General features: G+C 43.0%; 1 protein-coding gene across 2 annotated transcripts in view; it reads left to right on the top strand.

Moving 5' to 3' along the window:
• Positions 1-1,092: 1,092 nt before the first annotated feature.
• The window catches only part of LOC121689389 (adenylate cyclase type 4-like), a 29,438-nt gene continuing 13,865 nt past the window's right edge, over positions 1,093-16,665 (top strand). The window contains exons 1-5 of one of the 2 annotated variants that reach the window (XM_042069141.1): positions 1,093-1,533; positions 6,300-7,934; positions 9,239-9,436; positions 14,584-14,745; positions 16,405-16,554. In XM_042069141.1, coding sequence (XP_041925075.1) covers positions 6,876-7,934; positions 9,239-9,436; positions 14,584-14,745; positions 16,405-16,554 — 1,569 coding nt within the window. In that variant the 5' untranslated portion in view covers positions 1,093-1,533; positions 6,300-6,875. Of the gene's footprint in view, positions 1,534-1,983; positions 2,048-6,299; positions 7,935-9,238; positions 9,437-14,583; positions 14,746-16,404; positions 16,555-16,665 lie in introns of those variants that run through there. The other variant, XM_042069142.1, reaches the window with a different exon arrangement.

The following is a 16,665-nucleotide window of genomic DNA, read 5'->3' as shown; positions in this document are numbered from 1 at the left end:
CTTTATTAACTGTAAACCTAATAACAAGTAAGGACTGCTTTTTTGTGTGGTCCTCCTGTAAAGTTGGTGAAATATCACTTAATTCTCTTTGGTTCTATGCCTTCAATGTGCAGTATACTGTACAGTGCTGTAGGATACTATATACTACTGTTTACTATATGTATGCATACTTCTGCATCTACTATACTTCCAGTAATGCATCTATACACACATACTAATGCATCTATGCTAGACATAAATTATTTTATTAGCAATCAAATCACTCAACACCTTAATACCTTAAAAACTATCAGCATTTATACACTCCATAAAGACCACTCTGATCAGTACTGGCCTTTAAATCATTTCAGAGGTGAGGACAAAAATATGGATCTGCCACAGGCTGCCACACTCTTAAAAGAAATGTGTTCTCCCTATCTGGACACAGAGATTAATTTAAAAAACAAGTGGTGTTGTTTTAAACATTCGTTTTAAGAGTGCAGAGACTTACCTGTAAATGTTTAACTTTTTCATTCATTTGACCATTAGTGTTCATGTACTTCCTCTTTTATTTACTTTATCATTTTCTTTAATTTGCCATTTTTATAGGTGCTTTATTACATAGGTCACCTTTATCTTTAACCATCCCTTGACTTTTGTTTAATTAATCCAAAATTGTGTTTTATTTTAGTGTGTATGTTTTATTAATTGTCCTTTACTTTTATTCTACCATTTGCATGATAGTTTTATTAGTTATCTTACCTCTCACTTTTTATCAAATTCATAAATGTATTGTATTTATGATCATTTCTCAGCTGAGACCTAGGCTACTCGTTCCATTTAAGCAAATTTGCTGGAAAAGCGTGAATAAATACAATTTGATTGATTTGATTAATTTATAGAATGGCTACTTGTCATGTCGCTGACATAATAAGATTAAACCGCCAACCATTACATCCAAAAAACAAGGGCATGGCCTCTATGCTATTCCAGTTTGGCCATCGAAGCGCAAGTGACGGAGCCAAGGTTATGTGATCGTCGCACCACATGGCCACGCTATAGCTAACAGCTGTTATACAGCACACTGCACTCCAGTATGTGACATGCCAATGCGTCATATTCACCCTGTAGGTTGTAGTCTAATTGTATTGAATGTGCAGTCGCACCTGTTTGTCAACTTGGGGCGCGGAAACCAAATGGACCTATTTCTGAAACATTACGAAAGTCGACGTATTAGGAGATAAAAGAAAACAGAGGCAGGGTGAAGTTGCGTTTGTTTTGTTGTACATAACTAATATTTATAGGGAATCGTTTTTTTATTATTATTATTTAAATGTTAGCTATATTTGCATAGTCGACGAGGATCATGTTTATCTCCCCAGGCGTCCATTCAACACAGTGGCTACGCGCGTGTCGTCTACATCGGACATCTGATAGCCTTTAGTAGGCTGGAGATGAACGATAACATCTGAAAAGATAATGGGTTATAGCTTAGGTACGAAAGGCGACCCTTACTGTTATCATAGGGCAACCGCTTCACAAAGTCTGAGCTGGGTGAGTATTTCACTTAATTGATTCTCTCTCTCTCTCTCTCTCTCTCTCTTTCTCTCTTTATCTATCTGCGTGTGTGTCATGGCAACATGATAGAGGTTTAATACACCGTAGCCTACTGCTCATGTACTTCCATATTTTTGCATGGAGCCTGACTAACGCTGAGAAGTCAATGGGTATTACTGCCTAATTGATAAATATCAGGCACACATCATCTATGGCTGTTGGTAACAGATTGGATACTTTGAACACTACCTATCATCCTCTGTCTGAATGGAAAACCACTTATTTGGACTGTTTGAGAATGAAATTGAAGATTGTTAAGAGAGAGAGAGTGAGAGAGAGAGGGAGAGAGAGAGAGAGAGAGAGAGAGAGAGAGAGAGAGTTTAGATCAGAGGAAAGGGAAATGGGGAAGAGAGTTGAAAAGGGAAGAGTGTCAGAGAGAAGAGAAGCTGTGAGAGCGACAGAGAGAGGAAGGGAAACACAGAAAGGAGCCAAAGCGCACCTCACATCTCAGGTACGCTGCATTTATTTTGATTTACGTTTATTTATTGAAAGCCTATTTCTTCACATATGAGCACACCTCTCACATAGTGTTACAATTGAGCAAAGCTTTGCTGGTTGATGTAAGATGTATTTATTTCAACAGTGGAACATTTCCTATTGCACTGAACTCTATTGTTGTCTTTGTCTTAATGTAGTTTCAATTCAGTTTGACAGCTTGTACGCATGAACATTATAATCACTAGTAGGTGTGTGTCACTCTTCCCTAGGAGTTACAGCCAAGGTAGGGTAGAGCCTATCCGAATATAGGTGAAGAAAAACCCAAGTAGTTTACTGAAAATAATTTCCTCAAGTGTTCGCACAACTAGATCTCTTCAAGGTGATGTTTAACTTTAAGCCCGTAGTTTACTTTTACATGGAATGGTGTTTGTGCTCCTGGCAAGGGAGGAGTTCAGTTTATGGAGCTTGTAATATTTGCCACCTCAGTATGTTTAAATGAGTCTAAGATTTAGTTAGTGATGCATAAGTTGAGGCACGCACACACACACACACACACACACACACACACACACATCCACACCACTTTGTACATGGATACAGGTCACCATGTACCAAGGTCAAGAATCTCCGGTCATGGCCACACTCTGTCAGCGTGTAGCATTTTTAGTTTTGGTCACGTGTTTAATGAATTGAAATAAATTATTTGTTTGTATAGTTTCTCCATGCCCAGGAAAGGGTTTTTGTTTCTTTGTATCTACAGCCATGTGGTATCCATAGTTTACTGCTGAATGTATGCCACTGGTGATTAGTCCTATAGCTTATGTGAACGGTACATATGTACTGAAAGAAGAAAAGAAGCACACTGAATTATGTCCACTGTTATCTCCATTGTCAGAAAACAACATAAGTTGACATTATTATTGTATAGGCTTTTAGATATGTGAGCCTCCATGTTGCCCTCCCTCTAGGTTCCCATGAGATCGCTTACGTAATAGCATCTAATTACCAGCTTGATCTTTGACCTCTTAATTAGGTTAAGAGCCTAACTTGTGACAGGTGATACAGGTGTTTGATGTGCTCACCTGGAGCAGTTCAACTCTATGAACAAGTTGTGGGCACAACATTTGAAAGAGTCAGTTGTTGATTTGAAAGGGTCTTTTTTTTTTACCGAACAGAATTAAACCAGTCAGCTGTTCAATTTGATATTATTATTATTATTATTATCATTATTATTATCATTATTATTATTAATAATATTATTTTAAAAAAAGTATATTTGTCTGAGTCACAGTCTGTGCTGTTAGGCTAGTAATGGTCTGTATTGATGTTTAGGATCTCTATCTTTATGATCAAACAGGGTGTATGTGTGAGAGGAAGCCTGTTGTCATTGGATTTGCATGTGAAGTCAACACATCTCTGATGGCTTGTGCAAGCATGCTGATTTGCAAATGGTGCTTTGAGATAGTGAGTGTTATTTTAAGAAAGTTTTGGGCAAGGCGAGTTTGACTAAGTTCAATGAATTGGTTCTGCTTCCTCGAGACCAGTGACACAAATGCCAGCACACAAACCTTTAATCTGGAGATTACTAGTTGAATCATAATTCATCAAATGAAATAAATTGGCCATTACCTATCAATTAAATGATGCCTAAGTATTGTGTAAATTATTGCCGAGAAACACTTCTATCAGTCCTACCAACTCTGTGTAACAGTACACGAGGCAGAGCCTACTGTGTCCGGTTTTACGCTAAACTGGTAGTTATGGATCATTTTGGATTGTGTGTGTGTGTGTGTGTGTGTGTGTGTGTGTGTGTGTGTCTGTATGTGTGTGATGGCAAAGTGAGATGGCAAACAGACAGTCGCCATCATAAGTCATCAGAGGACTGTGCGTGTACTGTATGTTTGTGCATTTGTGTACTGTGTGTGTGTGCATGCGTGTACTGTGTGTGTGTGTGCAGGTGTGTACTGTGTGTGTGTGCATGTGTGTACTGTGTGTGTGTGTGTGCAGGTGTGTACTGTGTGTGTGTGCATGTGTGTACTGTGTGTGTGTGCATGTGTGTACTGTGTGTGTGTGTGCATGTGCTGTGTGTGTGTACATGCGTGTACTTTGTGTGTGCATGTGTGTACTGTGTGTGTGTGTGCATGTGTGTACTGTGTGTGTGCAACTGTGCATGCATGTACTGTGTGTGTGGTTAATAACCACCGGTTATCACACTCTTAAAACTAATGTATTGTCCCTACCTGGACACAGAGATGTGTTAAAAAAACAATGCAAGTTGTGTTATTTTCAACACATATTGTGTAACAAATTAAAAAAGGAAACAACACAAACTGTGTTGTCCCTATCTGGACACAGAGATGTGTTAAAAACAACGCTTTGTGTTGTTTCCAACACATTCGTTTTAAAAGTGCAAAAGTAACTTCTGGGACTACGTATGTTAGGGCATGACCAGACGGTGTGCTTTGTGCACTGCGTATGCACACTGGATGACTCATCTTTTGTGTCCCTACTTCACTTTGCGTTTTAGCAGAAGGGCCCTGAGCGCATTGAATTGACAAAATGTTCAACTCCGAGTGGAACAGCGCCTCACCTTCTACAAGTGCTAAACCGCCCCCTGTCTTATCACATTCTTATCATATTTATCATTATTTGAGCCCCCAGAGTATCAAATATGACCTTCATCTCTTTGCACCTTGCTCTAATAGCTGACCTCTAATAGTAAAGGATGGACACACCTGACCAGGTATTTAAAAGTGGACGCCTGTGACTGTAATCCACCTAAAAGCATCTCCACAGACTCACAGACTTTCCGGGGGTGTGCTGTGGCGCAACTGGTTACAGCGCCCGCACCACATTTGGGTCCAAGTGCCCACAGGGACTTACTTCCTGTCAGTGTCTTCACTGTCCTATCTAAACCTAAATATATATAAAAAAATAAAAGTAAAAGCATCTGCTTGATAAATATTTCTAAAGCACATTCTTGCATGCATAACAGCTTGCAGAGCCGAGCAATCAATCAGACTGAAGGCCTCCCAGGAATCTGTTCCTGTGTCTGGGCGCTGCATTACCAGCTACACTCCAAGGGCACTTGACGAGGCAGAACTGTTTGGCTGAACCTGACCGTGGTTATACGCCTCTGTTTAGACCGACAGGCGAGGGAAATCAGGGAGACAGGGAAAGAGAGGGAAATCAGGGAGACAGTCCTGAGGCTGTTTTGCATTGTAGCTGTAAGGGACACGATAAATAAACATTTTGTCCAGTGTTGAGAGTGTATCTTCGAACAGGGAATGGGTCAGTGTGGCTCTGCTTCTTAAAAAAAAAGAAAGAAATCCAAAGAAAGCTTGTGGGATGTTCACTGAACTGTAGTCTTGTAGTTCAACAAGTGCTGCTACAGTAGTAACAGCCTAGATTATGCATTGGGCCCATATTCTGTGATAACGGTATGATATTTCATTTCATTGATCTTTCATTGACTCTGTGTGTTGTGAAAATGATACCTATGATACCAATGACATGAAAAACAAGTTCCTGAAATGTACTGATAGTATCATCAGCTTGTTGACATTGCTTGAAAGAACAATCCTGAAGCTATTCAGTAACCTAACCAGTCTCTTTTGTGACGCCCACCTGGGTGCAAACCACGGCCCCTATGGGTCTAGTGCAGTCAGTGCACGGACAGTGCTAGGCCTGGGTGTCCTAGGCAGCCTAAGTGCCTTATTGGTTTCACCTGCACTTAGGGGTTGGGCTATAAAAGGGGCTTCTCTCTCTCTTTCAATTGGGCACTCTTTCCTTTCATATAGGCACTATTTGACTTCTTTCCTTCACGGACACGCTCGCTATCATTCTTCATCTCACTCTATCTTAATGATAATTTTCTTCCTTTGCAGCTAACATCCTGATACTGATCTACTAGACGCTCGCCACATCCATACACACACGACATTGCACCAACATACCCTAGACACTTTTTATACATACCCTAGACACCCTAGACACACTTTTTTAATTTGAGTACAGTGTCTCGCCGTTGTCTGTGTTCTCATGGTAGAAATACATAGCAACTTCCTGCTGGAAGTCCACAAATTCATTCAATCTGCTTTTGTTATCATGTGGTTTCATGTCACTGATATATGTAGTGAATATGTAGGGAATGAAGCAGTTGAAGTAATGTAGTGGGTTGTTTTTATTTGTTTCCTTTGTTTTGCTGTTTGTATGCTGTTTCCCTAAAAAACTCTAACCAAGTGGCTTGTTTATTTGTTTTGAAGGGTTTGAAGTAATGATTACGACAGGACAAGCTAAGCTAAGCTAAGCTAAGCCGTGTATCATCTAAGAAGCACGCTACTTATCGGGCAAGCCAGCTGTAAGAAAAACAAGAGATCTCCACCCATTTCATCAGTGCTCTTGCTCAACAGAAGTGAAAAAGACATGTGACTGGATTTATGTTTGGATTTATTCAAACTCTAAACTGAAGCCTTTTCTATTTAATTCTTATTATTTATTTTTATTTATGTAGTGAAGACGGAACAGGACAGGAATACATAGAGGCAGTAAATGTAGTAAATACAGAAAGACAAGAAGACGCAGACAGAAGAAAATCTGAATAATCAGACAGATAGACAAACAGAACACAGACAGACACTGGTGCACAGACAGAGAGAGTGACAAAGACAGTGCAGACCTGCCAGTGAGTCAGGCACTCAGACAGACAGAGACACAGACAGACACAGTCAGTCCGTCATAAAAACCTACTAACCTCAGTTAGTCACACAGCTGGAGACGGATTGGTTCTCACACATTCACACATCCACAGAGCAAAACACATACACTCTAGTGAGCTTACCATGCAAGGTGACCCCCAAGGCTACCTGGAGATGGCGGGAGAGGCCGCGGGGGAACTTAAGAAGCCATACAGCACCTGTGGAGACGACAGCGGCTCCAACATCAACACTATGCTGGAACTGTCAGACCTCACCGGACTCCACAAAGACTACCGCCACACACCTAGCGCCATACTGGCACACAGTGATGATGTCATGAGTCAGTCTGATGACATCAGGACTCATGCTGATGATGTCAGGACTCCTAGCGATGACGTCACAGTACAGAGCCGTGACATCCGAACTAGTACAGACAGAGTAAAAGAGCACATTGACGCCAGCAGTCGGATACACCCGGGCAATTCTGAGTCTCTCAGTGATGACCTTGACAGGACACGGGAGGACATCGGCAGGTCACCCACCGACGCACGCCCCTACATCGAGGTGGGCATGGCCCGAGTGGAGCGGGCCTCAGAGCCCCTCCAGGCTCGCTGGTCTCACCGAGACGCTCGACCGGACCAGCCCTCGCCCGAGGGACACCCTGCAGCGACCGGCACTGGCCCAGTAGCTCCCCTGTCCTCCCCCCAGCCCCCCGCCGACCACGCGGAAACAGTCTCTGACCCAACGCAAGGCAGCAGCTCTGACCCCTGCTCGGACTCGTTAAACGACAGCACCGGGACAAATAGCAGCGGCTCTGTGGGTGAACTGACCCCCAGCACGGCCTCTTTGAAGGACAGCAGCTTGAGTGACCGCTCTAAAAACCCCACTGAGAGGTCTGTGGTGCTCTCCGACGGGAATGCCAACACCGTCTCGTCGGACAGTCACCCAGCCACAGGGGACTCCACTGCTGTCAACGCTGGCGGCGGCGGCGACAGCAAGGTGGTGGTGACCTGTGACTTGGACGAAGCGGCCGGCGAACCTCAACCGCGGGAGAGCATCAGCGAGAACATGGGCTGCTGTTGCCGGGCGGTGCAGGGGGCGTTCCTCCGTTGCCAGGAGGAGACGCCTGCCATGGTGACGGGCACTGTGCTGACCATCCTCTTCTGCGTGACCATCATCATCATCATCCCCGCCACACACAGGGTGAGTCACTCTCATTCCCCTTCTCCTCCCTCTTAGTAAGCAAGAAAAGTAAGTTAAGTTTTATTATTTTATTATTTGTTTTATTATTATTTATTAAAGTACATTCTCATGCACAAAGTGCAAAACAAAGCACTTTACTTGTACAAATTAATACAATTAAAAAATAAAAATTCGTAAATGAGTCCATTGGTTAAATTTAACTGCTGACCATATCCATGTTCTTATCATCTTACGTACTGCATGTTCGAAGTATATGATTAGACTAAGGTGGTACTGACTGAAGTAGTCATGAGAACCGGTGTCCTTAGTCAAAGAAACAGCAATTACAGTAGAATACATGGCTTTAATTTTTGTTTTGTTTTAATCTTTGTCTCTTCTCTCCCTCTCTTCCTTTTTATCTACCCTCCCTTTCTCTTGTTCTCTGTATTTCTCCATATGTCTCTCCTCTTCCAAACCCTCCTCCTCCTCCTCCTCTTCTCTCTCCTCTCATCATTTCTCTTCTCATCTCCTGATCACCTCACCTGTCCACTCCTCTTCTGTTCTCCTCTCACCTGCTCCCCTCTTCAACTCATCTCACCCCTTCTCCACCTCTACCTAACCTTCCCTCTCCTTATCACTCCACTCTTCCTCCCCCCTCCCCTCTTTTCCCCCTTTCCTCACCTCTGCCCACTTTTCATCTCTCTCCTCTCTCCTCTCCTCACCTATCCTATTCTCACCACTCTCCTCCACTCCTCCTCCCATCTCCTCTCTTTCCCTCCCTCTCCCCCATCCTCCTCCTTCCTCTCCTCTCTCCTCACCTCTCCTCTCCTCTCCTCTCCTCACCACCTCCATTCCTCCTCCCCTCTCCTCTCTTCTCACCTCTCCTCTCCTCACACCTCTCCTCTCTTCTCACCTCTCCTAACCTCATCTCCTCACCTCTCTTTTTCTCCATCCCTCTCTCCTCTCCTCTCCTCACCACCTCCATTCCTCCTCCCCTCTCCTCTCTTCTCACCTCTCCTCTCCTCACACCTCTCCTCTCTTTTTCTCCATCCCTCTCTCCTCTCCTCTCCTCTCCTCACCACTCTCCTCCACTCCTCCTCTCCTCTCCTCACCACTCTCCTCCACTCCTCCTCCGCTTTCCTCTCCTCACCACTCTCCTCCACTCCTCCTCCGCTTTCCTCTCCTCTCCTCACACCTCTCCTCTTTTTCTCCATCCCTCTCTCCTCCGCTCTCCTCTTCTCACCACTCTCCTCCACTCCTCCTCTCTCCTCTCCTGTATTTCCCTCTCCTCTTCCTCCTCCTCCTCCTCTCCTGTCCTCTCTCAGCTGATACGGGTGCATGTGGGTGCGCTGGCGGTGGTGTGTGTGCTGCTGTGCGTGTGTGTGCTGCTGCTGGCCAGCCTGCCCTGGCAGTCAGTGGTGCGCCGCTGCGGGACCCTGCTGGCCCTGTCCGTCTGGGCCGGCCTCTACACAACCGCCATGGTCTTCACTTTCACCGGAGGGCCTGTCACCGCCTGGGAACAGGTGTGTGTGTGTGTGTGTGTGTGTGTGTGTGTTTGTGTATGTGTATGTGTATGTGTCAGAGTGCAGGGCCGGAGTGGGGCCACTTATCAGCCCGGGAGTTTCACGCCCAAAATCGGCCCACTTTTTTAGTGGTAGTGGAAATTAGATAAATAAAGCAACATTTCAGCTCTTACTATCCTGTAGTTTTTATTATAGGCTACCAATATTCCACAAGGATAGGTTGATAAGTTAACAAAAACAGGAAGGAAGAAATAAAGCATTTGAAATGTATCCCACAATTCCACTAAGAGGCATATTGAACTATTGTTTGCATGTTTTTTCTGCATGGGTCAGCTATCATGTTGTTGTTTGGTGATTTGCTCCTTTACTACACCCACTTCTGAGCAAACAAGGTATATAGGTTGATCATGTAGCTACTGCTGTCATATACTGTTCTTTCGTACATAAAATAACTTTAATTCATATGGTTAACACTATTATCCTTCCTACTTGTCCCTGTAGTCATAGCTAATTTCGGGCTGATCATTTTCAGCGGGGGACTGATCTGCTGCTCAGAGGCTACTTTTGTTTTTAGGCCTAGGCTACTGCATACAGATCAAGCTTGAGTTTTGTTATCAATATTTGCATACTATGAAGTCTATGAATCGCCATATTGGATGTTACAAAAAGTCTAATATTTTAATTAATTTAATAGCGATGTTGCTTGTGAATAGGTTGACAACGCTACAACGTCCAGTATTATTCCAATAATTACACGGCTATAATCATGGCTATCTCTCTTTACCAGTTGCCACTTATGTCTGCCCTCTTCAAAAAAAATCTGGAAGCTTGGCACATTTGGCAGCATTTTCCTCCAATACTTTTCGTCTTTTTTACCTGGCCTTTGCAGTCCCTCATGGCTTCTTTCTACCATCCATCCTCCCTGACGCTTATCACTACGGTAGGGCCGGCCCGGCTGGTATCTGAGAAAACTTTTTAGAAAAGACGGGCTATATGGACCCAACCAATTAACTCTTGGGAGGGGAGAACAACCCATGCAGAGGCTGCTGTGTTAGGCATAGAATGCGAACGTGTGTATAGCCTACTTTAAGAGAAGATAGATTAACGTTGCAAATGTCAATATTTTTCCTTCGACCGGCCCAAAAGTGAAGCGGCCCACCGGGAATTCTCCCGATTACCCACTCCGGGCCTGTCAGAGTGTGTGTGTGTGTGTGTGTATGGTTGTGTGTGCCAGAGTGTGTATGAGTGTGTGGGTGTGTTGGATAGATAGATAGATAGATAGATAGATAGATAGATAGAGAAGACAGATTGACAAAGAAGTAAGCAAAACAGAGAGAGAGAGTATTAGTGTGTGTGTGCACTATGAACATCTAGTATTATCAAGTATTATTATTCTGTAGTGGCTATTCAATCTGTCAGACATGTATCAAATCTGAATTGTGTTACAGAGCCCCATTCATACCTCTTCTTATTATAGTCAGCTCCACAAGGTACTGTAGGGCATTCACATTTCTTCCCAGCCACTGACACACATTTTCCAACAATGTCAAGAACAAAGACATGGAACGTGATCAAAGACATGCTCTGCTAGACAGAGTTCCAATTTCACACACATTGACTAACAATGGCACTTGAGTCAGCAAGGGTAAACACACCTTTAGGGTTGAAGTTTACCAGAGGTCAACCTGGTGGTCTTCCTTTCGAACTAAGTGACCTGAAACCAGGTACGTCGTTAGACCTGGGCATTCGGGGCTATAGCCCCGGATTCTCTGGGGATTAACCGCGGATCTATGGGCCTTCAACAACAAAAATTCTAATCGTGAATGAAATAAATAGCCCCGTAGAAGAGACTTCTGTGTCCAATGTGTGCATTCACAGCAGCGTAAGAAAATCTGACATGATCTGGTCAGGTTTAGAATCATTTGTTGCAATTTCAAGTACCTTCTCCTCTACGCAGTGGCGTAACACACCAATGATGGACCCAGATGCATGTACGCTCCGCGGGCCCCATACTTACATTCTTTGGCCCAGGATGTATTAGCTCTGATACATGCAATACACATTAAGGGTGACTTCAATTGTTTATGCAAAGGGCCTGAGGCACCGAAGTAGTTTAGTAGTTACAGATTACAATTTCAAATAAAAAAACACACGACTACATAGGATCCATTACATGTGAAAACATTAAAAATAACTTTATTAACAGCCTGCAGGCCAGGGTAATCTAATATTACTGCATTAACATCAACTCGCATGGAATTATGGGAACACTCAATGCGCTTTTTCAACCCTCTGCTGAAACTGCAAGATTGCTTATAAACTCGCACTGCGCAGAAACAAAACTTAATGTAGCCTAACTTATTTAACCGTGCAGAAACCAAATAAAATCATTCATATGCATACAATCCTCAATATGCGTGAATTAGGCCATTAGAAAAAGGCCATCTTACGAGCCTATCGTTGTGCAAAATCGTCAACGATGTTCCCAATATTTAATGCTCTGGCTCTCGTATTTTCAATGGACAGGATAGCTAACCCACTGAGCCTCTACTGACCCATGCTGCTCCTTAGGTATAGGTCTTAATAAGTTTGAGTTTGGAAAAAGAAAAGTTTGAGTTTGGAAAAAGATCGCTCAGCTGTTGCAACAGTCAAAGGCAATGTCAGAAACAACATGAGAGCAGTACACCCTTTCCCCTTGCTCTTTACGCTCCTGCCGCTTCTTGCAGCCGCTCTTGTGTTTGAAGGGCACTTTGGTCGGAACGATGACTGAAATGTGCAGCCACCATCCATTCAAAAAATCACAACAAATCACTTAGCCTACCCAGAAATCCTTGCTGCATCTCAGTAGAAAGAAAGATACTCTGGCGAAACAGTATGACGACAAGATGGTAATTTGATTTAGCCGTTTTTATTTGATAGTTTGATTCTTAATGGTGAAGTTCTAAAAAAAAAAAGGAGGCAGGGCGGGGGTAGCGACGGGCCCCGGGAGGTCACGGGCCCTGGTGCGACTGCACTTGCTGCACCTACTATAGTTACGCCACTGCCTCTACGCTATTACGCATTGTTGTTTCGTGCTTCTACTAACCAGCCTTAGGGAAATAAGTGTATAGAAGGACAAATGGATGTAAGAAGTTTCTTTAGAAAAAAAAAGGGCAGAGCAGGGACAAGAAGTGGAAACTTACAGTGTGTCATCATCTCCCCCAACCCTACGAACATTTCGATTAGCTCAGGTTCGTGAAACGCAGCCCTCAAAGACAACGTTGATCAATGCTGGTCTGATGTTACTAGCTAGCAGGCTACCACTGCCTCACTAACTTGAAGGACACTTTGTTTGAATAACTAGAAAGAGACACTAACTTACGTTTGGTTCTGTAGAATGGAATCATATTCTTCTAGCCTGGCGGGCCATCCTATATCATCAAATTAATTTGCCGCCGCTAGGGTGCGTCTAGATTTCTAAACATTCTTCACCACCAACAAAAAATTGTTTTCCATGACAGTATAGTAGTTGCGCCAGTCTTTTTTACCACAGATTAGCAGTGCAGACTTATTCATTCACTGACGTTGGTATGATTCCAAGAAACGGTCGAATGTGACCTTCAGCAGCGAGTTGAGCGGAGCAAGCGGCAAAAGTTGAGCAGAGTTGAATGAATGAGGAGCGAGCGGTTTTCACAGACGGACTTTGGCTATAATACCTAACATCAAGCTATTCCCCTTCACCAATCCAGTAATTGTGTCCAATATTATACTTTCAGTGATCATTTGAAATACACAGCGGTAATAAACAAGACAGCAGTTTCAAAATATCGTGATTTAGGCCTACTATTGAATTATGGTCACATGCGCAGTAAATATGGTAAACCTGACCTCGTTTGAGGGGGCTTCCAAGCAATGCATGCTGGGCTTGATTTTGACAGAATGGAACTTTTTCTTCGTGATACACAACCCAAATGCATTGCTTTCAAGGCACCCATAGCCCATTAATTGAATGTGATGACGTCCAAATGTTTATCCCGAGACGAACGCTCACACCTGTGCACTTGACAGAGGTGCATGACGATGTTTATTCTACAGGCTATTTTAATGTCATATTTTGGGTGTTGTATGTGGTGCACTTTGGCAGAAGAGACGTTCTCCTTACACGGTCTTAACATCAAAATATTCAGAATGCCGTGACTTGAGTCATTACGATTGGCCTTCCTTTTCATTCTCAAAGTAGGTTAAAATTTCATGTTCATCAGCCCGATTTTCAAAATCTCTTGGGGTAGAAACCCCCGAACCCCCGGACAAAAAGGACTCGAACTTCTGGGCTCTAGCCCCGAATGTTTTAAATAGCTAGCGACGCCCCTGCCTGAAACTAAGTAAAGTCGATTTCAAAGCCCAACTGAAACCAAATGTAATGTCTGGAGAAACGCGATAAGAGTGGGGACTGCAAACTGAAGTGATATCTGAATGAATTGATTGAATCCCAACATGTGGGTTTTTTCATGCTTGTGGTTTGGAATAACAACCAGTCGTGGCATTCCATCATTAATGTAAGCAGGTAGTTGTGAAAATGTCCCATTTTGACAAACCACGGCAAATACCATGAACATAATATGGGTTTTTAGTGTTTTTGATAAAAGAGATCATAATCATATCACATCCAGCTTTTATAGTAAGACCAAAGACACCAAAATTATCTTTGCAATCTGTCAGTTAGGGATAGCTTTTAGTAGTGGCTGTAGCTAGAAGCCTCTGGCACTTTTTGTTCCTGAAAAATGTTTTCCTGACCTCTGATTGTTATGTGGGTGAGGCCCATTCTGGAGAATTCTTCTTAATATTAACTACCATAGTTTAACTTGACAAGTCACTGAGAATGCTACAGTAAAGCCATTGTAATTAGCAGACCATTTGTTGAAACAAGTTAATGTTTGTACCAGGGCCATCTTCTCTCTCTCTCTCTCTCTCTCTCTCTCTCTCTCTCTCTCTCTCTCTCACCCTCTCTCAAATTTAAATTCAAAGTTACTTTATTAGCATGACTATATGAGAAGGAGTGTTGCCAAAGCCAGTGTTGATAGAAACGTACAATAACACATAACAAGACCATTTGTAATCTTTCTCTCTCTCTCTCTCTCTCTCTACCCCCTACCCCCCTCCTGGTGCAGGTGGCGTTCTTCCTCTTCCTATCTCTGAGTGTGTACGCGGTGCTTCCTCTGCCCGTGTCCTGGGCCCTGGCCGTGGGCATCGGCACCAGTGTGTCCCACGTCATCATTATCAGTATTTACGTCCCTGTCGTCACGCCCGAGATGCCTGACCTGGCGGTGCAGGTAGAAACACACACACACACACACACACACACGCACAATATCAAATAATAACAATAACACATAATATCAATATCAACAAAGAACAAAAACATAAACATACAAACTATAACTCTGTAAGAGAATTAATTAAAGTGTAAGTTGAACAGATGGGTCTTTAAACTCACTCCGCTTTATATAGGGAATCTGTTTGCCCTCTCAGGTCTAATTTTCCAATATTGACCGACATTATCCCTTACTTAACTACCCTCTCTCCGCACGTCAGCACTGCCTGACTACCACACACTTGAATTCATCAGGGCTGTTTTTAAAATCAGGACCTTAAGATGTATTATTGTAACTTGTTTTTTACCATTCTAATCGCTTTGCTCTTTTTCACACTACGATGCACTTTATGCCCTTATCTCTACCTTATTTATAACCATTTTATCAGTCGCTAGCCGCCACTTATCCATTCATTAACGTTGCTCACCTTAGCCATGTATCTGTTGACTTTTGGGTTTTAATGTATCTGGTTGCTATGGCAATTCAATTTCCCCCCCATGGAATACAGTAATAAAGGCATCTGTCTGTCTCTCTTTATGATGTGTGAGGAAGTCCAAAGGGTATGAAAGCTTTAAAGAGAATAGAGAAACGAGGTGGAAATGTCATATGCAAAGGGATGCAAATGATCAACAGTTAGATAGGTAAATAGTGGGTACTGTTGTTACCCACCCCCTCTCTCTGACACACACACACACACACATACACAAACACACATACATATACATTACATGTAACTCAGATGTGCTCACACACACATATACACAACATATACACAAGAGAGCATCTTGTCCAGTTCTGTTTGTATGGAATAATCTCTGCACAAAAGACTCATAGCACGCAGTAGAAACGTCATAGACAAAAGGATGCAAATGAGAGGGTGAAGAGGGTGGGCCTCACCTGTTCCCTAGCACGTCGGCAGCCTCTCCGAACCATGAGCAACCACGCTCACCCACACCCAGAGCATTTGCCTGCCTCTCAGCTTATTCAAAGCATGTCAGGACTAATGCTATTTTAAATCCCAATCCTCTGTGTTAAAATATATTGCATTTGGTCAGTATCCTGTAACATGTGTAAACTCGTAAGACAATGCAACATCAAGCCATACATGTGTGTCATAAATGTGTAATACATAAATGTATAGCAATATAACTAAACACCATAATGCATTAACTATACAGAAGTGAAACACATAGACCTCTACAGTTTCTTTATTATGAAAAAAAAAAGAATATGAATTCCAAATATTATGACTTCAACCCTTTCATCTTGTGTGATCATCAGGTGTCTGTTACAATAATGCACTAAAATGTGATGTCTGAATATGTCTAAAGTACTTTTATTTATTTATTTATTTATTTATTTATTTATTTCTAATGGGCTCCCTCTCTCCCTCCCACCCTTTGTCTTCCTTTCATCTATCCCTTTCTTTTTTCATTTATCTCTCTTTCTCATTCCTCTCTATTTGTCCCTACTGTTTTCCTTTTTCGACCTCTCTCCTCTCTCATTGACTTTTGCTCCCTCCATCTCATAACCCCCCCCCCCCCCCCCACATACACACACACACACAAACACACACACACACACATACACTCCCTCTCTCTGTCTATATCTGGTCAGTTGGTGGCCAACGCCGTGCTGTTTGCGTGTGTGAACGGTGTGGGGGTGTACCACATGTGTCTCACCAAACGGGCCACCAGGAAGTGTAACAAGGATCGGGAGACGTTCAGCACTACTCGCTCCCATCTGGCTCTGCAGAAACACAAACAGGTACACACAAACACACACACACACACACAAACACACACACAAACACACACACACACACACACACACACACACATACAAACATAAACACACAGACACACACACTCACACACA

Source organism: Alosa sapidissima, chromosome 18, assembly GCF_018492685.1.
Source record: "Alosa sapidissima isolate fAloSap1 chromosome 18, fAloSap1.pri, whole genome shotgun sequence".
In the NCBI taxonomy this organism is placed as follows: domain Eukaryota; kingdom Metazoa; phylum Chordata; class Actinopteri; order Clupeiformes; family Clupeidae; genus Alosa; species Alosa sapidissima.
The sequence above is the reverse complement of the archived record's forward strand: the minus strand, read 5'-3'. Positions and strand labels throughout refer to the sequence as shown.